Below are 23742 nucleotides of genomic sequence, written 5' to 3'. Positions count from 1 at the left end.
TTCGATGGATTTGTTACAAAAGATTGATCACAAAATAATGTGAGTGTATTTTTTAATGCGTAGTAAAATAAAGTTCAACCAAACTCACCATTTTGCTTCTGTTACCTTGTTTTAGCATGCGCAGAATAATACCGTGCGCCTTATGTATGGCTTAAGTATAGAAATAGACCCCGTATTTGAGACTGCGCCTGACGATCCAGTGCGTATTATGGTGTGGAGAATACGGTACTAGCTAATATTGAGTTGCTTAAATTGGTTCTGGATCAAGTGTGGGCAAAGAATATTGCAAAATGAAAGATTAAATGCACTTACACCCCTTTTTTTAAATCCGGCACACTAAGCATTTATGTTATCAACTGGGCCTTATTTGTTGCACTCATTTAGCTGTATTTTCCTAAAATTTATTAATTTCTATAAATATATTTTATTAATTTATTACCTAATGCATTGATTCATTGGAAATACAAAATAAAGACAAATTAAATATAAATTCAGATTGCAATTATTTTAATTAATAATTGGTTAAATGTAATTAGTTAAAAAGAAAAAATGAGAAATATTTCAAATTCGTTTTTTACAATTTTTTTTAAAATTTTCCTCAGCAACGAAAGATCTCTCCTATGTGACGTTTTAAAAATCAAATGGCCCTTCAGCAGGAACGTTTGCCCACCCCTGTTCTGGATCGTTGCATGACACTCACCAGCCAAACCGTTAGGTACACCTGTACAGTCGATAAATTATGTAATATTTGTAATAAATGTGAGGGACATGATATTAGAAACATCTCTGTGTGATGCAGTACAAAGTGCAACCACAAGAATTAGCATACAGGCTGTCTTTAAAGTCCCCAAGTTTCATTCAGACAGACGTGAGACCATCAACATTTGACATGGTAAGCTTTGCGGTTTTTCTCTGCATATCATTCCCTTGCCCATGACTCGCCAATTTACATTGGAGCAGCGTTGCAAAATCGCCACTTCCCAAAAAGTTTTTAACTTTAAAGTGGTTAACACCAGTTTTAGACACTTATTGGCCTTCACAATGCTCTGTCATCCAATTTATTCCTGGAAAGTTTCTCGAAAACATCATCTGTCCTTGACAAACCACGCAGCGGAAGGCATGTGACTACCACCACTGATAAGAACACTGAACCTCAAAAGAAGGCTTTCACACAAAGCCTAAAGTCTATCCTTAGGGCTGCACTGGAACTCAGCATCAACAAAGGGTTGATCTAGCTGATGGCATAATGTGACACCCATAGAGCTTCTAAAACTGGTGAACTGCAGTCAGGGACAGAAAAACCTCTGGCCAGGCAGCAGTTTTTCAGTGCTGTGCCAATGTCAATGGAAGCAATGGGCAAGGGAATGATATGCTTCCAAAAATTGTAAAGCCGATGCTGTAAAAAAAAAATTCTGATTACCTCACATCTGTCTGAATGATACTTGAAACAGCAACAAAAAAAAAAATCTTGTGCTACTGAAGGTGTACCTGATGACGTGTGATGAGTCCATATCAATGTGTGCTTCCCTGTCATACAGTATGTTCCTCCCAATCCACAGTTACCTTAGCGATTTAGAACGAATAGCGACGTCGGGGTACGTGCCCACTCAGCAGGATGTGCTGCGGGTTCGAGTGCCCACCACCGGCATCATTGAGTACCCGTTTGACCTGGAGAATATAATTTTCAGGTACTGGTGGGCTGAGCACTGCCCGTGACGTCTCTGGTTGGCCTGGTTGTGAACCGTCTACGCCGCTGTCGCCATGAGCTAGCTTTGGGCTGCACGTGAACCCATCCCTGATGGTGGGCTCCCAAAAGACTACAATCCAGATCTACAGTACATGTTAGAAAGCTAGCATGTTGTGTTGCAAATTGCTCATTTTAGAGTCAAACGATAGCTTTGTTGAATCCGTAAGAGTGAAATTCTGTCTTTGGGAGCTGCCATCTCGGATGAAGCTGAAATTCCTTTGGGGGTTCTGGCACGACATTTCATCTAATACCCTCGTGGTGCTCGGGAATGTTTCCTTTGGTTACATCTGTACTGAACCACTTGCTTTTTGGAGGGTTTGTGTGCTGTATCTACTCTTATGCTTCACTTTCTCTTTCCTCTCTCTCTCGTCTTTCGCTCTCCATCCTGTCTCCAGCTATCTTAGCGATCTGGATCGTATCGCTGAATCTTCCTATCTACCCACCCAACAGGATGTGCTTAGGGTTCGAATCCCAACCACTGGGATCATAGAATACCCTTTCGACTTGCAAAGCATCATTTTCAGGTAGACAAAAGAATTGCACCGCTTTGACTAACTGCAGCCTGCCCATGTTTCCATTTAATGTTCAAAAGGCGTCAATTACATGTACAGCATGCTTAGCGTATGTCCTATGAACCCATGAAACTTCTCAATGTACAGTGTTACCTTGAATATGTTATGTGACCAAGCTCCCAACTCGTGTATTTCAAATGAATATTACCCATTGGTGCCATAATCTGTTCCAGCCCCCCACCTTTTTTTTTTTTTTTCTTAAAGAAGAAATATAAAAACACAACAAAACATTATTTTGAGAATGTTAAAATAAAGAGGTTTTATGGAGTGTTTGGATATGATGAGTCAACAACAGCAAAAAGAACATCGTGACTGTATTGTACAGATTCTACAAGAGTCGCTACTACTTTATTACCGTTCCTGTTTAGTTTAATCTCATTGTAAAAAAAATAAAAAATAAATAAAAATAAAGGTTCTGCAATTTTTGTTGACGAACCACAGACATTCAGGGTATCAAAATCAAGCACAAGAACAGAAGCGTCTCTACAGTCATCATACGTTAGACTCCAGCTCAGTGGCAATTTACTGGATTAACTCCACAACCATAGAACCAAGAATGAAACTCATTGTGGTGTAGGAAAGTGGGACATGTGTGTCTGTCCTGGCTGCACGGCACACTTTGGTATTTTATTTTAACACATCCTCCCCAGGAAAGACCACCGTAATTTCTCGTGTGTAATGCGCACCCATGTATAATAATGCGCACCCATGTATAATAATGCGAATACATGTATAATACGCACCCCCAAAGTTGACCTCAAAATTCTGGAAAACCCTTCTCCCTATGTATAATGTATTTTTACAAGGCATTATTTTGCTTCTACCCATATGATCAAAACATGAAGTATTATCTGTATTTTGTTAATTTTTTCAAACAATTATTCTGAAGTTATTTGAACACGTAATAATTTTTATTTACTTACTCTTATTTTGAAATTCACAGCCCTACTTTTATTTAGTAAATGAGAAAACACACAGTTGTGCTCATATGTTTGATTACCCAGGCAGAATTTGCAAGATTCAAATTAAACTGTCAAACATTTCAGAAAATAATTATCATTAAACAAAACATAAGCATAAAGAAATTGAGGATGGTTGTTGTTCAGTCATCAGTAGTCAGTATTTAAAAAATAAATAATAAATAAATAAATTCACATTCTGCCAGAATATGTAAATTTATGAGCAGAACTGTATATATGCAGTCAAATGTACCCCTGTCATATTTGAATGAAAGTGTAGGCTCCACCGTTTTCTTAACCTCTAGGTGGCGATGCCTTATTAGAATGAAAGTGTACACCTCTCTCATAACCTCTAGCTGGTGGTGGCATATTGGATTGAAAATGTATGAAATTAAAACAAAATTTTTTTAAATTTCCCCCTATACCTATGTATAATAAGGACTATTGACTTTTGACTATTTTCTTTGGGGGGGGGGGGGTGCGCATTATACATGAGAAATTACGGTGATTCAAAGTGTATTATTTCCTATGATATAATTTTTTTATAATCCAAACAAATCAATATACATAAACCAGTGTCCCATAACGCATTCCAATGGACAAGGTGTTGATATACTCAGTATTTGCACATAGACGGGAACGTGTCGATATATATAGGTCAATTTTCAAACCTGATAATGTGATCACTAAATAAATCAGATATCATTTATTTCAGTAGTTGAATTAAAAAACTAGTATACAAATTCAGTAAACACATAGGAAAATACTTTTCAGAAGGCCCATTCCTAGCTGATTTCTTTCCTGTTTCTTTGGCCTGTGGGCCGACGCACAGCAAGCGATGCATCCGAATGCCACTGAACTGTCATGCAGTGTGCGTTGCTCTACAACTAGTTTTCATGAGTGACTGACCATCAACAACTAGTTTGTTGTGATTTGGAAATTGAGTTGCAGGTCAGCGGCATCACAGTGTCGCAGATGTAACCACCAATCAATAAAGCCATGTTAAGTCACATGACCCTTCAGAACAAAAATTACTTTTACGTATTCCCAGCGAGATATAGCCGCCCGCTATATATTGTGTTTTAGGCGTTTTTTGTGAGTCGTAAGCTAATTTGTCTTAATTATTGGGGGGGGGGGGGGGTGATATTTCACTTTGTTGTGAATCTGAGTTTCACTTTTTGAATGAAGCCACCGTAATTAAGTTTTCCATGGTATTCTAAATTATTGAGATGCACCTGTATTTATGTTTCCTAAAACATTCCCAAGCTGCACAAAATGTAGTATTCTACATCTTTTCAAGATTTGGCCCACAAACAGCCCAGGCACCAAGCCATAGAACAGCTTCCATTCCTTCTCCTGCAAAAAAAGGGGAAGGAATGAACATAGTGAACAAGCGAGAGTGATTACAGTAGAGTGCAGATCGATCGGAAGCCATCATGTCAGCCTCCTCCTACGCTTGGCAAGCCTGGAAATAACTGCAATGTGGTTGTACTCAAGAGCTTCCCGGCTGTTCCGCTGCAGCAAATCTGAGAAGCTCCACTCGGCCCGGCTGCTGATGACGGTGACTCACTACATGCTCTCTATGGCTTCGCTTATTTTGGGGAGGAACTGCTAAGGTGTCCGGCTGTATTCACTGAAGCGCATGATTGTTTAGTTGCCTTAATGTGGAGCGTGTCAACCGCAATGCTAGATGGTAACAAACAAACACATGTTGTATATTCCAAGGACAACCCCCAACGCTAACAAGGCAGCCTTTCATAAACACTCGTACTTGCTCTTTTAATTGGCTTTGAAGATGTAATTTCTTTTGGCTCATCCTGCATAGGAGCAGAGTCTATCTTGTAAGTGGGTCACTCATTCTTGCAAGAGGATGAAAAGGAGAGTATGTGTTTGTGGGTTCTTATACCAATTTGTGATGTCATCAAGGTTTTTACCTGTTCAGTGAAAAATGATGACGGGAATCAAGTGAAATTCCCATCCATTTTCTATAGCAAGTGTGCTGATTAGAGTAGCAAGTGAGCTGGAGTCTATCCCAGCAGACTTTTGGCGAGAGACCGGGCACACCCTGGACTGGTCAGCCAATCGCTGGGCACGTGTAGACAAACAACCATTCTCTCTCACTCTCACATAGACTGATACCTGTGGATAGCTTGGATTGCTAGATAGATGGAAGCCCTTTCCTTACAAATACCGTAATTTCACGTGTATAATGTGCCCCCATGTATAATACGCACCCCCAAAGTTGACCTCAAAATTCTGGAAAACCCTTCTACCTATGTATAATGCATTTTTACAATGCATGATTTTGCTTCTACCCATATAATCAAAACATGAAGTATTATCTTTATTTTGTTCATTTTTTAAAGTAATTATTCTGAAGCTAATCACTTTATTTGAACACAGAACACTTCCTTTTTATTTACTTGCTCTTATTTAGAATTTTGAAGATGGGTACAATTCTTTAAAAACATCATGAAGGGCCAGGCGAAACGCATTGTTTTATTTTAATGAGATTCAAATTAAACTGTCAAGCATTTCAGAAAAACATTATCATCAAACTAAACATAACCATAAAGAAATTAATGATGGTTGTTGTTCAGTCATCAGTAGTATTTATTTAAAAAAAAAAAAAATTTAAATTAACAAATTCTGCCAGGGTATGTAAACTTATGAGCATAACTGTATATATTATGCAGTCATACATAGCCCTGTCATATTGGAATGAAAGTGTAGGCTACACCTTTTTCAAGGCATCTCGGTGGCGGTGGCATATTGAAATGAACGTGTACCGCTTTTTTATAACCTCCATAAGATGGCTGCATACATTTATAAAATGGGAAAGTTGTATTCATTTTCCCCTATACCCATGTATAATGCGCACCATTAATTGTTGACACTCTTTTTTTTGGGGGGGGGGGGGGGGGGGAATGTGCATTATACATGAAAAATTATGGTAGTCTGTTTTGGCACCCTACCCTGTAGCTTACACTTAAAGAATACAGGGGAGATTGTTGTTGCACATAGGACACAGCCAGTACATAGACTTTGGGCAAGAAGTGGGACACACCCTGGACTGGTTGCCAGTCACGACTAGGGCACATATAGACAAATGACCATTCAAACTGACTTGCTTAGGCAGATGGACAGCCACCTTTTGATAGCTTGATTGAAGTAATTTCTTGAGTTGAACCAGAATTATTGTTGCTTTGTTTCTAAATAAATGTTTGAAAATAAGTGATGAAAATGTGCAAAGACTGAGAACATAGTACTCAATTGTTGAGGTATAGCTTAAAACTCTTTGGCAGGGTTAACTCTTGGTGTTGGTGTATCAAATTTAGACTTTTTTTTTTTTTTGGGTCTATTTGGTGTAGCTTTAAAAGTACAGTAGTCTGTTGTGCCCCTATTCTTCATAGCCCAGACGTAAAGCAGGATGAATGGATGTATTTTTATTTAATTTGTTTTGTTCTTGTGTCATATGACATTAACGTGATAGTCGTCTCCCACTTGATGCAAATCTTTGTTAAGCTGCACGTACCTTTGCACCCTTTAAATTCCTGCATGAAAAGTCCATTCCTGTCTTGAATAGACTCATCTTTTCCTGGTGGCTTTTTTCCTCAACATTTTCAGTTGAGGAATATACAATTGATCCACTACATGTCAGATCAAGTTTCCCTAGATTGATTACCCCCCCCAAATAGTTTCATCAATGCAGGCGCCTCTGTATGTCGTCACTAAATATGTTACCTATATGGATGCGTTCTCAATGTTGTTATCTGCTATGTTTGTTTGGTGCGTCCTGTTCAGGATGGTGGATGTGGGCGGCCAGCGGTCGGAGAGAAGGAAGTGGATCCACTGTTTTGAGAATGTCACCTCTATCATGTTTCTGGTGGCACTCAGCGAGTACGACCAGGTGCTGGTGGAGTCGGACAACGAGGTGAGAGATGTCATATAGACATTATGAATGTGTGTGTGTGTGTGTGTGCCATGCAGCTGAACAGGACAGTTAAAAAAAAAAAATAATAATAAATAAAAAACTGTGTGTAATGTCCAATGCCCCAAAAGTTGTATGATTTTGAGTTTCAGCAAAATGTTCTAGTTGATCGCTTCCATGGCAAATCCAGTCAGACTTGTGCTTAGTTAGCGCCTAAAGCAGGGATTTCCAACCAAAACAGTGTACAGTGAGAGATCATTGTGCTGCGAGAAATGATTCAGTTTCACTTAATTGGTCCAAAAATTAGTTTAAAAAAATAAAACATATTGTGAGTTTTTTTTTTTTTTTTTTTATGCCAGCGACATAGTGAAAGGCAGAACAATTAAACACCCTTCTACTAAAGCAAGAAAGTACAATTAACCAGGGTCCTGTTGCCATTCATGCAAAAGAATACCGTATTTTTACGACCATAAGGCACACCGTATTAAAAGGCGCAGTCTTAGTTACGGGGTCTATTTCTGTATTTAACACATATATAAGGTGCACCGTATTATTGGGCGGAGGCATGGTAAAACATACGCTATCTTAAAACATACAGGTAGCATACATGCTAGCGTATATTTTTAAAAAGGCAGCAGGTGCAAAACTGAGTTTGCTTGTACTTTATTGAAGTATTTAACAATGTAAACAGTGAGTTCGGTTGTACTTTATTGAAGTATTTAACAATGTACTCGCGTTATTTTTTGATCAATCCTCATCCACAAATTCATTAAAGTCCTCATCTGTATCCAAAATGAACAGCTGGGCAATTTCGCCATCAAACATGCCGGGTTCCCTCTCGTCATTGTCTGAGTCAGTCTCGTTGCCGGGGGGCTGTTCAGCAATGATCAGAATCATCTTTATTTGCCAAATATGTCCAAAAAACACACAAGGAATTTGTCTCCGGTAGTTGGAGCCGCTCTATTACGACATCAGACAGTCAATTGACAGAGAACAGTTTTGAGACATAAAGACATTGAGAAAAACAGTCACTGAGCAATAAAGGGTTGCTAGTTATCTGGTAATGCCTGTACAATTTTTTGGTTCGCTTCCGGTAGTAGTCTTTTTCAACATAATCCTAAAGTCAGATCCTGACGACTGTACATAGGCTTTTCCCAACATGTGGTGGTGTTTTCAAGCAAAAACACACACAAATACAGCAAAAAGAGTGCAAAAAGTGTGCTGTGACTAGACGGCCATTACGCCTGCTAGAGTGGAGTGGGGTTTGACACAATCTGAAATGTCGATGCCTCTGATACCAGAAGATCGATTCTCAAAGGTACATATCGATACTCTTGATACTTCAGTCATTTGAGGTACTGTATTTGCAGTATCGTATCAAAAAGGGAAGTGGTGGTATCGATTAGCAGACTTCGACAAGTAGCACAGCGGCGCAATCTCGGCGCAGCAAAAGCCAAAATCTGTGGTGGCGAAAATTCATTTGTGGTGGCCCGTCACAGATACATTTATGTGGAAACAGTGTCAGGACTTAATTCTCACAACTTTATTCATATAACATTTCAACATATTTGTCTACTACTGTATTCTGACTTGATTCATGTATCATTATGGCTTTCCCCCCCCCTTTTGATTTTGATTCTTTTTTAGCACTTTGTCATATTACCATTTTATTCCCGTCACATTACAACTTTATTCTTGTCATATTACGGTGACTTTATTTCATTGATATTCCAAATTTCTATCAAATACTTACTTTTTTCCCTTGTCTTTTTCTTTTAACTTTATCCTTGATTTTTTTTTCATGCCCTCATTGAATGTTGCCATTGATGGCAAAGAGTGATCATAGAAACATAGAGCTGAAAATTATATATATATATATATATATATTATATATATATATATATATATATATATATATATATATATATATATATATTATATATATATATATATATATATATATATATATATATAGCACATTGGCAGTGACACAAGACAATTTTGATGGTGTCATTAAGGTGTTTCTAAATGGCTGGACAGTGTTTAGTCATCAAACTGTGCAGAGATGAGCTGGCTGTGTTGACAGGCCCGAGACAAAAGCCTCGACCTTGCACACTCTAAAGCCCGGACACGTTGTTTTTAAATCTCTCTGATTTCAGCACGTCATTTTGCAGTTGATATTAGCTTTAGCCACAAGTATATGTATACATTTCCCAAATATTTTTGGTCAAATTGAAAGTGGGATATACACACGAGGATTTTTAACATCTTGGCAGGTGTGTTCTGGCTTCTAATTATAATGTGTGGTGTACTTTAGATGACCAACACAGCACTCCACATACACACGATTGTGGCCCGACCGATATGGATTCTTTTACACCGATGCCGAATCCATTATTTACAAGAGTAAGAATCTAATAACCGATTAATCGGCCAATTAATTAAAAAAAAAAAACAGTGGACCCCCGCATATTTGCGGTTCATCACCCAGGGATTCACCTATTAGCAATGTAATTATAATGGGTGTCAATTTTTCGCAGATTTTCGCTATTCAGGGTTGGTTCCTACCCCCTTGAATTATGAATGTGTGTCCCCTCCACTTTAAGACACATCTAAGGATTTGCTATCGTAAATATTGAACACGCTTCACAATTACGATTGTCAACCTGGAATCCCTCTTCACACACCCCACACCACAGGATAATTACTCAGGATAATCTTTTAGAGAATTCTGATAAGCGGGCCTTGGAAGACAAACTGAAAATACTCTATAATTTGGGCTATTTATTGTTATGCGGTGCCTCCCACTTTAGTTTTGGTCAGAGTAAAGCAAGTGTACATTTGTAAAATATGTGTTGCAATTTTGGGTTCCAGTTGAATGTTTTTGTTGTCCTCTCACTCTCCTAACCTTCTGTGGATGATCAGAACCGCATGGAGGAGAGTAAAGCCCTGTTCAGGACCATCATCACATATCCTTGGTTTCAAAACTCCTCTGTCATCCTCTTCCTCAACAAGAGAGACCTGCTGGAGGAGAAGATCATGTACTCTCACTTGGTGGACTACTTCCCGGAGTTTGACGGTACTGCTTGCTTCATATTAATGATAGGTTTGGCTGTTGAGTTGGAGGGGCGTGCCGTTAGCTGTTATTTGCTATTTTGACGTCTGTATGCATTAATTAAGATTTTTTTTTAAATTTTATCTAAAAGAATAGTTTTCTGATGACACGTGCAAAGATTCATTTTTGATCATAAAGAGCCCCCTTCTGGCTAGAAGGGTGAACTACAACAAATTGGCCTCATCTCCATTACTTTTAGAATAGCAAAGTACAAAAGTATTATTAGGGTTACAGTGAAATGTAAATATATATTTCAAGAATTAAGTCATGGAATATTGAGAGTAAAGTCATATTCAGAGTAAAAAATACATGGCAACTTTGACATTCACTCATTAAAATCATGACTTTATCTTCACATAAACTTTATCCTTGTAGAATTTCAACTTTTTTTCCTCTTAAAACTTCCATCCATCCATTTTCTTTACTGCTTATCCTCTCTAGGGTTGCGGGCTGCTGGAGCCTATCCCAGCTATCTTCGGGCGGGACGCGGGGTACACCCTGAACCGGTCGCCAGCCAATCGCAGGGCACATAGAAACAACCAACCATCCGCACTCGCATTCACACCTACGGGCAATTTAGAGTCTTCAATCAACCTACCACGCATTTTATTTTTTGGGTTGTGGGAGGACACCGGAGTGCCCGGAGAAAACCCACCCAGGCACGGGGAGAACATGCAAACTCCACACACGCGGCGCCGGGATTTGAACCCCGGTCCATAGAACTGTGAGGCAAATGTGCTAACCAGTCGATTACCGTGCCGGGCTCTTAAAACTTTTTCTCATAATTTATGCCATTACCCTCTTATCTTACGCTATTTTCTTAATTTTTGCAACTTTAGTCTTCCAAAGTTGAGGACTTTATTCTCCTAACATTACAATTTATTTCGACAAAAAAACACTTTATCCTCGTAAAAGTCACAATATGTTACTAAAGTAACTTTATAATAATATAAATAAATATATATATATATATATATATATATATATATATAATAATGCAACATTCTTGTAACATTATGACTTTTAAGACTTCGTCATGATACTTTGACTTCATCATAGTATTAGGGCCTCAGTTTTGTTTACAACTTCGTTCTTTTCACATCAAATTGTATTCTCGGAACATTGTTATTGTCATAACTTTACAACTTAAATCTTGTAACATGATTTTCTTCTTTTTTGTAACATTCATAGAATTTTTTTAAAATAATACTTTGTTCACATAACACTACAGCGCTTTCCTTGCATTACATCGTTATTCTGTTAATTTGTAAAAAAAAAAAAAGAACTTTTTCCCCATATTACTTCTTTTTTTCTTGCGATATTCAAAACTTTTCTTTTAACTTGAACCTTATTCTTGTAACATTACATTTACATTGTCACAATAACAAAACTATATTTTTTTTCTTACAACAATAAGACTGGTAACATGATTTTCTTCTTTTTTGTAACATTCATAGAATTTTTTTAAAATAATACTTTGTTCACATAACACTACAGCGCTTTCCTTGCATTACATCGTTATTCTGTTAATTTGTAAAAAAAAAAAAAGAACTTTTTCCCCATATTACTTCTTTTTTTCTTGCGATATTCAAAACTTTTCTTTTAACTTGAACCTTATTCTTGTAACATTACATTTACATTGTCACAATAACAAAACTATATTTTTTTTCTTACAACAATAAGACTGGTAACATGATTTTGGTCTTGTAATATTAGGATTAAGTTTATATTTATCACTTTATGACAGTATGATAATATTACCGTGAAGAGCAAAATAGCAGACAAACTAATAAGTGTCTGGAGATTTTTTTTAAATCAGCAATTGTGGATACAGGAAATGTAAAACTCATCTGGCATTAGAAAGTTGATGCAATAAAAACATGAAAATAACACCTATGGAACTATAATTTGATTACAACAATGCTTACGTTTTGTACTTAAACAGTATGCAGAATCATCCTTTATCCTATGACATAATGCACTGCAATAACTATCCTGCGGTAAAGTTCTTGACTTATTTTATTTTTATTTTTTAAAAAGAAATGACTGTTCCGATAGCAATAAATGCAATTTTACTACTAATTGGCATGGTAATTTCTTTCGGTTTTTCGGTTCCCGGCCTTGGGTTTCCCGTTTCGGCCAAGAATTTTCATTTGGGTGCATCACTAAAAAATATGTATCAACTTATTAATGACTTTTTTATTTTATTCTATAACGTAAAAAAATCTGACAAAAAATACAACCTAGTCTTTGTAATATTACAACTTATTTCTTGCAATACTACATTTAAATTCTTGAACATTACAAACTTATTCTTATAGAATCCAAGTTTTTATCGCACCATTATCACTTAAAAAACAAGCTCCATCTTCGTAATATTACGGTGATATTCTCTTAATATTACAGCTTTGTTCTTGTTACATTACACTTTGTTCTTGTGAGATGACAACTTTACTATTGTGACATTACCTGTGTTTCCACATTTTATTTAATTTTTTCACTCAGCCCTTGGTAGTAAGTTTTACAAATTAAGTAACAAAATGAACAGAAAGGACTACGAGTTAACACGATGTGCCGTGCTTGTGTGTTTATTTATTTATTTATTTTTATTTTTTTTGCCAGGCCCTCAGCGTGACCCGCTGGCAGGCCGCGAGTTCATCCTGAAGATGTTTGTGGACTTGAACCCAGACAGCGACAAGATCATCTACTCGCACTTCACGTGCGCCACCGACACGGAGAACATCCGCTTCGTCTTTGCCGCCGTCAAAGACACCATCCTGCAGCTCAACCTCAAAGAGTACAACCTGGTGTGAAGCATTATGTGACACGAAGAGAAAGAGAGGGCGAGAGCAAGCCCCCCCACACCCACAAACACACACACACACATTGTATTATTTACTTCTAGAAACACACATTTGCATGGAACACAGTCATCAGCTTCGCTCCACGCTTGCTATCTCTTTTTTCGAGGCTCTTGTTGCCCATCACAGTATACACTCATCACGTGAGCCTCTTTATGGGGGAATTCGTGGTTGAACCTACTATACTATCAACAGTGCTTGTGTGTCGCAGGGTGGCCCATGTCGAAAACTTTACGGTTTGAAGGGCTCTCTCCCCTCCTGTGTACGCCATGCATGCTGTACACGACAACAGTGTGCTCACCTTAAGGAATATAATATCTTCTGTTGTTAAAAGAACACTCTCCCAATTCAGAGTCCACATGCTCTGTTGAATGTAAATAGTTTTGCTTCCACACAGATAGACGACTTATCTACTTTTTACCTACTTTGGAGTAACGGTGGCTACACTCAAAGGATTGTAACCTACCATACACACTGTCCCCGTTGTTTTAAAGTGAGCTCCGATTGAAATAACAAATACATTTCATTTTACAACTACTGACCCCTCCTTCTGAAATAGAGTGGTATATATTTATAATTTACTCCTATAAGTTTAAAAAATACATTTTCAGACCATAATTTGATACACTGTCGCTGCCGTGTTTTTGCGTGTGCAAAGCATTCTGGGAATGATGACGTAGAATGGCTGTTGTAAAATTGTTACGTTGCTGCTCTCTGCGGAGCTAAGCTAGTCACATGCAAACAACTTATCGTCAGCGAAAAGAGTTAAAAATACCATGCTGTGCCACGTTTGGATGCAATTTCCAATCAGGACGCAATGCAAAAAAGGAGGTAAGGATTATTAGCTTTCCCAAAGAGAGAAAGTTGAGGAAACGGTGGGAGGATGCGGTCGGAAGAGTTGAGCTGCCGAAAGAGCCGCGGCTGTGTTCTCGTCACTTGAACCCAGATTCTTTTTTTTTTTTTTTTTTAATTCTTTCTTCACGAGGAGCCTAAACGGCCACGTGTGACAAGCGAAAGCCGAGCAAAACGATGCGAAAAACAGGAGGTGCCAGCCACGTACCTTGATCAGCCCACTTTCGCTGTAGCTACAAATACACCAGTGAATATGACCAACTCGAGTTTCTTCATTTCCCTGATCACACTCTGGCTTGACCTGAAATGGCTGACCAGCGTTCATCGCTGCCAGGGGCTGCTACTGCGGCTACTGCTAAAAACTCCGGCCGTCGAGCACATCCCCATTTGACGTCACTACCCAGAATGCACTGCGACGAAAAGACAATGGTGGCCTCTGTTGAAATTACAATTTGTAAAAATATATAAATCTGGAAACGATTATCAAAAGTTTGATTTTATTGTTATGTTACTCAAGTCGAAAGAGATCATATATACCAAACATGTCATTGCAACCGGAGTTCACTTTAATACCCCTTTAAGAAGACAGCACTACCACTACATTTACTGCAAATCACTCCACTCTTGCATTGCCAATTTGACACCACATTTCCATTTTATTGTTATTTTTTTTTTGTAAATAGAAATATGTTGCCAGTATTCCTTTAGTACAGGAGTGGGATCCGGTCTGCCATGCAATTCTCTGGCCCTCAAGGCGTGTGGAATTATTGATTGTATACATTTCTGTAAGTAGGAGTTTCCTATTACTCAAGTGTGAGGGTTTCGGAGGTTTAGTTAAATTCTGATCTTGTGGAGTTGAATTATTACCTTTTATGCCAAGTCCTCCACCCGCACACAAACTCAAATTCAATTTATCCTCGTCCATCCATCTTGCGCTCTCTGCAAAGCAAATCTCACGGAAAACTACCAAACAAAAATGTCACAAAAAGTGTATGTACCGAAATTATCTTGTCTCAATTTGCTTACAAAGTACTTGATGTGATATATGGGCGTTTAGTGAAACACAAAAGACAATATTCAGCTGTATAAGTGCAAAATGTTCTGCCATCTAGTGGTAAATCATTAAATTATTCTGCCTGTCACTATATGTCGCTGGCATAAACAGAACGATACATTATTTGTAGAATATAAATACTGTCATCATTTTTGTGCAATTGGATAATTTTCCAGTGGCACAGTGGTTGGGAATCACTGGTCTAGTCCGTGGTTAAAATATGAGTAATCGGATAAACTCTAGGAGGAGTTAGTTGAAGTACCCCCTGGAAATGTGCAAAATAACCTTAAAATGGCCGCTTTAAAGCAAACTTACTATTTTTTTGTGGCTCACAACCTCTACCCAACTGCTTAGGTATTAGGTTGTTTATTATATATATATTTTTTTTAAAGACTCGTCATGATAAACATGCCTACCAAATATGCATTTTCACCAGGACGAAAACTAAATTGGGTGAATTTTTAAGATGGACAACCCCTAATTTGGCAATTTGTTTGAACTGTTGGTGAAGAAACCAAGAAACTTCAAGTTGAGCTTTTCCCCCCTCATCCTCATAAAACCTCAGCGGAACTGTAATGAAATCAATTGTTTTATTTATTAATGTATCAAATTGTACTTTAATGATTAAATATACAATGGCCAATTGAGGACTTTGTAACAACTGACAGGGAAGGGCTTCCCCTTTAGTGGTTGCGATCCAAAACTACAGTGAACCCCCTTATATTTGCGTTAGTTGCTGAAAAACTCGCCTTGTCGCTGTCACCTATTCCCTCTTTTTGTGCTCAGACCATAACCATGTCTAATCTACAAATCTAATAGTTGGTGGCATCTTGGGGCCGTAGAACTCTGAGGTGAGGGGAGGAGCTTCATTTAGTATGGCTATAGTCTATTCTAATTGGGAAAACAGCACTTTGATGCCATCTTTTGGCGTCTTATGCAGTTACAAACCTTTTTGGATAGACGTCACCGACTCGTTTTGTCTCTATCCTCCACAAATAGTTGGGGGGTTCACTGTACTGCCGAATGGTTTATGGCGTGACAATCCACTCTAACTTGTGATTGGCTTTCTGTTTCTTCTGAAGGTGGAAGCTATATCCCTGTGTACACCATTTCATTACAGTCATTAGTAGTAGTACTAGTAGTAGCAGTAATAGTCGTGCTGCCAGTTCGCTTCTCATTGAACTGCATTGCTTCAGTTTTTGTTTTTCTGTGATCAACTGGCACATTTGATTAACTACTCTGAAGTAGTTCATTTATTTAGTTGTGTTTTTCCTCTGTAAGATCAGTGAGATCTCCTTGAGCTCAAATGAGGAGACTGGCTTTTATACTGCTGTAAAATATACAAGCTATTTTAACGCAGACGTGTTTTATCTTTCGACGTTTATCCGTCTGTTTTTGAAAATGCTTGACGGTGGAATGGCAGCATTGTCAACATTTTCGGGTTCCCGCTTTATGCTAAAATCTGAAAATGACACAAAAAAATGAAAATCAAAAACATCTAGTCATTTAATATTTACTGTTGGAGCATTCTTGAATTTTTGTAATTTGAACGCAGGATATGTTGACAGTTGGTACCAATCCCATAGCGTGTCTCTTGATGTTATACCCTTTCTCTAGAGCAAATATTTTTATGCTCAAGCAGGCGCATCATTTATCGGTAAAGGGCTTTTGAATCTTTGTAGTGTGTTCCTGCTCTGGTTCTGTGTACAGTATATGGCAGTGACGTATTTTAATGGGAGGGGGTCGGGAGGAAGCACCTTTCAAATTTGGCTTTTGAGTTGATCCGGTTGAGGAAGCCCTGCTCTTATAGCGCTTCATTTCACAATGTAATTCAGGTCAGTTGTCATCACAAGGGCTACTACAAGCAACTTTGGTTGGTAACAGTGCTATGTGGTTGATGTGGGGTGTGGGGGGGGGGGCATCTAAACCACAGATGCCTATATGTGACATTCCCTGGTGGCTTTTTGTTTTCTTCACATTTTGCCTTTTTACAAGACAAAAAGGAGCATATCTCCTCTTTTCCCTCTCAATCTTCACTTGTCCGCTTCTCTGACATTTCCACACAGTCATGGTTGTTGCTGCTAAAGGCTTCTCCCACTATTGAAGGTCCCAGTTTGTCTTAATAATGTAGGCGTCCTCATATTAAAGTCAGAAGCAAGCCGAGGTGTCCGTCTTTTTGTATAGTGTTTCCACCACCTTTAGTGTTTCCACCACCTTTATTAAGCCAAGGCGCATACGTATTTTACATTAGGTAAAATTCCACCCAAGCAAAATTTCACAAAATGTATAAACTGGAATAATTATTGTGTGATGATAGAAGAGCATTTAATTGTTCTGCCTGTCACTATACTTTGCTGGCATTGATACGTAATCGGCGATGCATTATTTCTAGTAAATAATTTTTCCACTGTTCAAGTAAAATTGGATAATTTCCTGGGGTGCATGTTATAAGCTTTCACAAAATGCTTATGTGCAAAGGTATTGGGAATCATAATTCTAGAGTACGTCAAAATCTCCCCCAAATGAAAATGGTAAATACAGTATTTGCTGTTGTCCTAGACAAATAAATGTCTCGCTCAAATGTGAAAAGAGTAATAGTTGTGAAAAGTGTCATTTATTAGGGGTGTAACGGTATGCCCAAAAATCATGTTTTGTTACAATAAATGGACAAAATGCAAAAAAATAAAATAATTAAAATTTTAATAACTGAAACCGATTTAATATGAAACAAAAAAATCCATAACATACTTTAGTATGTTAAATATAAATAAAATGTCCATTCCATCCATGCATCCATTTTCTACACTGCTTAACTTCACTAGGGTTGCAGGTATGCTGGCGCCTATCCCAGCTACACCCTAACTGGTCGCCAGCCAATCGCAGGGCACACATAAACAACCATTCGCACTCACATTCATACCTACGGACAATTTAGAGTTTTCAATTAACCTACCATGCATGTTTTGGGGATCCGGAGTAGCCGGAAAAAACCCATGCAGACACGGGGAGAACATGCAAACTCCACACAGCCGATGCCCGATTTGAACCTGGGTCCTCAGAACTGTGAGGTCGATGTGCTAACCAGTCGGCCACCGTGCCGCCTCCAATAAAATGTAAACAATAAAATAATTTCCCCCACAGGGATAAAGTTTTCTGAATCTAAACAACAGCTTAAATATATTCTTTGTAGGAAATGTCCACATAAATAGAATGAAACAACATCAATGCGAAATGATAGCACTAAATTCTCCATTGAAAGGTTCTTAGGATAATACAATAAAGTGTCTTTTTAGGAAATACACAATGCCAAAAAGTGACACAGTAGCAGTGATTTATTACATTTGTCATGGCATTTGTTCTTGCTTTGGTTCCATCTCAAGAGCCTGTGGGAGACCGTTTAAAAGAAGCGGAAAGTTGTTTGTACCGCGTTAGGTTTTCTTTTTCATGCCAATATTCATGCTCCTGTGATGCTGTTCCAAATAAGTTAACAAATTGGACGCACTGCCAACAGCATCTTGTTAGCCAGAGGCTGAGCTGCGCTGTGTTTGTTTACAGAGGAGACTATACACTCCCTGTCCCTTAGATAATATGTTCCGTACGGGTGTACTTCTGTACCATACACAATGTACTTGTAAATAGGAATACACCGTACTGTTACACCCCTAGTAGTTATTCCAGTTCATAGACACTTTTGCTCACACATTCAACAAATCCAGCTGTTACTAACCAAAACAGCAACACCCTCCAAGTCACTCAACCTCATAGATGAATTGAAAGTGGGGAGTTGGAGAGATTTCAGGGACAGTGCCAAGCAAAAATAAAGCAATGTACATTACTAGTATTTTCAATTCAACTTTGATTTGTCCCATTGAAGCATGTTTATTATGCCTTTGTAAAAAAAATTCAATAAATCAAATTCATTGAGATGTGAAGGTGTTGAAATGGCCATCAAATTCTTGAAATGAATGAGACTTCTGCCCCCCACCATCCCATCCGCTCTTCATCGGACTGTGTCGTCTCCATGGATTAGAGCACTTAAGGACTTGATACTGTCCTGCCGCCCCAAAAAGGCTTTTGCTTTCGCTGCCTTCTGATTATTAACAGTCACATCCAGCTCCGATCGTTTTTGTAAGGCGGACAAGCTTTTCCACGTGTATATTTTACGACCACTTAAGATTTTTTTGTTTTTCAATAACTTTGTGTAGTGGTGTACAAATTGAAAGTAATGTATTCTTTTTTTTTTTTTTTTTTTTTTTTTTTTTTTTTTTTTTTTTTTTTTAAAAGTACAGTATGCCAAATGTAAATTTTGTACAATGTGTGCCAATCCCCTTTCTTTGTAAAGCCAGACTCTTGATTTAATACTTAAGTGCCAATGTTGTGAGAGAGAGGGGAGGGGGAATCAGGGCCCGTGAATTTTCATGGTCCACTTTTTGAAAAGAAACAAACACTAAATATGTGATTAATTAACAAACGTATTCTTTATTTAAGATGATTGATCTGCTGTTTTTAACTGCATGCGTTTGTCGGGCGGGGAGGGTGACGTCATGCCAGCCATGACCTCACGGAAAGGGTTGTGCTTATGATTGACTTTGATTTACAGTATTTTAGCCATATTTCTCTTTTTTTGTATGTTTCATTTCAACCACTGTTGCCTGAACCTCATTTTAACATGAAAACAACTTTCATAGCCTTCTCCTTTTCAATGTTTTCAATTGGAATAAAAAATATTCCTATACTCTCCTACATGATTCCTTCTGTGCTTCTTTCAGTCACCTTACAAATGCTTCAATTACATTGATCTGACGCTTTAATACTTACACCAGACAATAGTTGTATATAGTTTACCTCTCATACTGTAGGTGGTTATTTTACATTAGTTAACATTGTGAGACGTGATTGAAAGTTTTGTTTAAATCTTTCTCAATTTCATTTTTCTATTTTAGTTGAATGAAGGTAAATTTAAAAAAAAAAAGATTTCTATTTTAATTGTTTAACTTAGCAATATGTCCGGATAAAAGCACCCACCCCCCTGTCCCCGGTTTAAAAAATAAAACAAAAAAACTAACTACTTGCTATTGCAAAATATCAATATTTTAATGATTATTTAGTGTCTCACAATTAATGTCCTGTAACTTTCTACTGTCGATTGGCTCTGTTGGACACAGGCACTTTTATGGTTTTGTTAATCATAAACTAGCGCAAGGCCTAGAACCCTTGTATCTTGCTGACTTAGTGGTACCATATATGTTCCGTCCCGAAGTCTACGATCGCAACATGCTGGTCTTTAGGCGATTGCAAGAGCCCAAAAGGAGTCCGTATGTTCAAGAGCATTTTCTGTTCCGAGTCCAGTACTCTGGAGTGCCCCACCAGTAGATATTTGAGCTGCTTACATAAAAAAGTTTAAATCTTATCTTAATACTTATTTTTACATTTTGGTGTGTAGTTAAACTACACATAGGCCTGTTTTGCTCCCACTTGTCCTGTCCTCCCCCCTCCTCTCTTGCTTAAAGAGGGGGCTTGATGGCCATCCTGGAAGGGGGATTCCTCAATCTGTGGTCCCTTCTCAAGGTTCCTTCTTTTCTCCCCAAGATCACGGGGTGTCATTGGTCTTTGTCAACTGTGGGCCTGTGAAGCCCTTTGAGTCTCTTTTTGTGATTAAGAATGTTAAAAAAAAAAATAAAAAAAAACGTAATATGACTTGATCTCTTATTTAGAGATAGTTTCTCGTTATCATGACCAGAGGCAATACGAGGATAAGAGGTTTAGATCTGCTGGGATTCATTTTAGGGGTGCCCCCCCCCCCCTCCTTTAATTATCACATGTACATGAAACAACAACTAAATTATATCATTCCAATCTAAACAGAGGACAGTGATTGTCTGGCCACCTGAATCGTGTCCTCGCTATAAAAATGTCGGCTAACTCCTACCTAACAAACATAACCAGTGAGCTATGATTAAATGCACTAAAAAATGAGGACTGGTAATGATAGTGTTTTGTTTTTGTTTTTAATTATTGATGATTTGTTTTCCTACTTTTCCTAGTTTTTTCTTTTTTTTTTTGGAAACGGGGTTCCTTAGGCAGCTAAGAGAGAGATTTTTATTTATCGTTTCATAATATAATTTTTTTAAAATTACATTATTACATGTAATAGCCACATGGTGACGCTATCTGCTCATACATGTGCAAAAGCGTCTGGCTGCTGTAGAGCTTCATCACATAGATCTGTCCTTAGTGTAGCTGTGCGCTTGTCTTCCGGGCTTATCTAGCCAGTGTATTTCTATGTCGGGCGTAAAGGCAGGCATCCGGGCTTGTCGTCGTTCAGAGAAGACAGACGCACAAGACTTGACTTCACATCCACGACAAGGAGAGACAATACGACTTTTTAAACGCTTTTTCCTCTGTCTTTAATCCAGAAAGTTGTCGGCTGGTTTTAACGACACGTATACGAATCGCTGCTGTGTTTGTGTGTGTGTGTTTTTTGGCTTTTTTTCCTCTCGCGAGTTGGGACGTAAAAAACGGGAATGAACTAACGAGCAGACATTTTGTCTTTTTTTCCCTACATTTTTCACCGAGCAAACTTAGTCGACTTGCTTTGTTTTTTCATAGCGTTTTTTTTTTTAAGGTGACACCGAGTGAGTGTAAAGCGTAATTCCAAATGCCCTCCCGAGCGATGAATAATTTTTGAGTGACATCTTTTGCGGGGGAAGAATTACGGCTAGCTTAGCTTAGATGCTCGCTGGCTAGCTCCAACCACGACGTCAAGACCAAACCAAAGTCAAATTTGAGATTTTTATTGGGGTTAAGGTGTGTGTTTCTGTGTTTTGGGGGTGTCTCTCGCGAGCTAGCTGTGAGCTAGACGCTGGACAGCTCCACTTGAAAGCTTTTTTGGGGGGTGGGACAAAGGAAAAACATCAACACAAGGCTTTTTGGTTTTAGGGGGGGGGGGGGGAAAGACAGCAACAAGGGACTGACATGATGTTTCCACAATCAAGACACTCAGTAAGTAATTTTTTATTTGGCATTTCTCCTTTTTGAATATGGAGGGCTCCTGCTATTCTGCTTTCTAAACAATGCTCGTTAGTGTGTTTATGCTAATCACAAAATAGCCAAACATTGTATTCAGCAAGTCTGGTTGTTAAATTGCATGGCATATAAATTTTTTTTTTAATGCATGTTAGTATTGGAAGCCCGAACTCTTGCGTTGCCATGGTAACAGAGACTGAGTCCATAGCACGCACTCTACCACTGGCCAAACATAAGTGGGCTTGTACTGTATTACATTGATGGAGTTGAATATAAAATGTTCTAATTCAGAGTATATATATTTAAGATTGGTTGGCACAGAGGAGTAATGGGTAGGAGATTTTGCTTCAGAGGTCCCTTGTTCAAATCTCGGCTGAGAATTGGTATGCGCTTTGTGGGTTTTCTCTGGATACTCCTGCTTCCTCCCACATCACATGCATGTTAGGCTTATTGGGGACTTTAAATTGTCCATAGATGTGAATGTGCGTGTGAATTGTTTTTCATATGTACCCTGCAATTCAAATGGCTGGTGACCTGTCCAAGGTGTATCCCGCATCTCATCCCAAATACAGCTGGTATAGGTTCCAGCTCAAATGATGACAAGCACCAGAGAAAATGGATGGACAGCAAATCGAGTCAGCAGTTTGTCCTCGTGGTTAGTTTATGTGCCTCACAGTCTTAAGGTCCCATGTTCAAATCTCTGCTCACTCTTCCTGTGTGGAGTTTGCATGTTACGACTGGTTTGAGGACAAGTGCTATAGAATATGGATGGATGGATGAATATCTGTACAAGCATGTGGCTTCATAGCCAGGTAGCTAGCAAGCTGTCTTGATCGTTACTCGGCATAAAGATGCATTTGACATCGTCACTTACTGAGACACGTCTTCTTTGTTGTTATGCTTACAGTTAGCTTTGGTTTGCCTACTAGGTATGGGAAACCAGAAGAAATTACTACTATCAGAGATGTTAAATACGGTAGTATCAATAAATAACATTTGCGCTGTTGCCCTAGTCTTTTTTGTGGATGAATAAATGTGACTGTCACGGTTTCGTTGTGCAGCAACATGCACTGAGATGCTAAATATGGTAGTAATGACAAAATCCTCTCTTCTGCCCTAGTCATCATTGTGGGTGAGAAATGTGAAAATCATCTTGGCTATACATATGTAGGCTACTTAGATATATGTATATCTAGGCCTTAGTAGCACCCTAATACATGTACCGAGACGGTAACGCGGAAATTTTGATTGGTGATTCGTTTTTTTCATTAGGATTCGCAAGTGAATCTGCATCACCACTGATTCGTTCGTTTGTAGCTCTATTATTAACAATAATCAAAATCTTAACTTATGTCCCATTCTTCTTTGTGGGAGAAAAATATCGTGTTTAGTAGCACGATAACATATGCACTGAGACGCTAAATAAGGTACTAACGATAATCAAAATCCCCACTCAGCCCTAGTCTTCTCTGTGAGTGAAAAAATACAGTACTGATGTCATCTTGGCTGCCTATTTTAATAGCACTGTAACGGTAAGCATGGCAGTAATGCTAATGAAAATTTGAAGTTGTAATACTAAGAATCTAAAATTGCATCATGTTTTATCGGTAAACCATTTCATCTCT

At 38.3% G+C, this 23742-nt stretch overlaps 2 protein-coding genes across 4 annotated transcripts in view; both read left to right on the top strand.

The window, feature by feature from the left end:
* The window catches only part of LOC133406857 (guanine nucleotide-binding protein subunit alpha-11), a 44284-nt gene extending 24967 nt beyond the window's left edge, over positions 1–19317 (top strand). The window contains exons 4-7 of one of the 2 annotated variants that reach the window (XM_061684877.1): positions 2143–2271; positions 7083–7212; positions 10135–10288; positions 12947–19317. In XM_061684877.1, the coding sequence (XP_061540861.1) occupies positions 2143–2271; positions 7083–7212; positions 10135–10288; positions 12947–13137 (604 nt within the window). In that variant the 3' untranslated portion in view covers positions 13138–19317. Of the gene's footprint in view, positions 1–1559; positions 1689–2142; positions 2272–7082; positions 7213–10134; positions 10289–12946 lie in introns of both variants that reach the window. The other variant, XM_061684878.1, reaches the window with a different exon arrangement.
* A 2076-nt stretch (positions 19318–21393) lies between these two features.
* tle5 (TLE family member 5, transcriptional modulator) overlaps positions 21394–23742 on the top strand; it is a 45174-nt gene continuing 42825 nt past the window's right edge. For both annotated transcript variants that reach the window (XM_061684215.1, XM_061684214.1), the window contains exon 1: positions 21394–22093. In XM_061684215.1, coding sequence (XP_061540199.1) covers positions 22067–22093 — 27 coding nt within the window. In that variant the 5' untranslated portion in view covers positions 21394–22066. The remainder of the gene's footprint in view (positions 22094–23742) is intronic.

The sequence above is a fragment of the Phycodurus eques genome, chromosome 8, assembly GCF_024500275.1.
Source record: "Phycodurus eques isolate BA_2022a chromosome 8, UOR_Pequ_1.1, whole genome shotgun sequence".
NCBI classification, from domain to species: Eukaryota; Metazoa; Chordata; class Actinopteri; order Syngnathiformes; family Syngnathidae; genus Phycodurus; species Phycodurus eques.
This window is presented reverse-complemented; position numbering and strand designations above follow the sequence as displayed.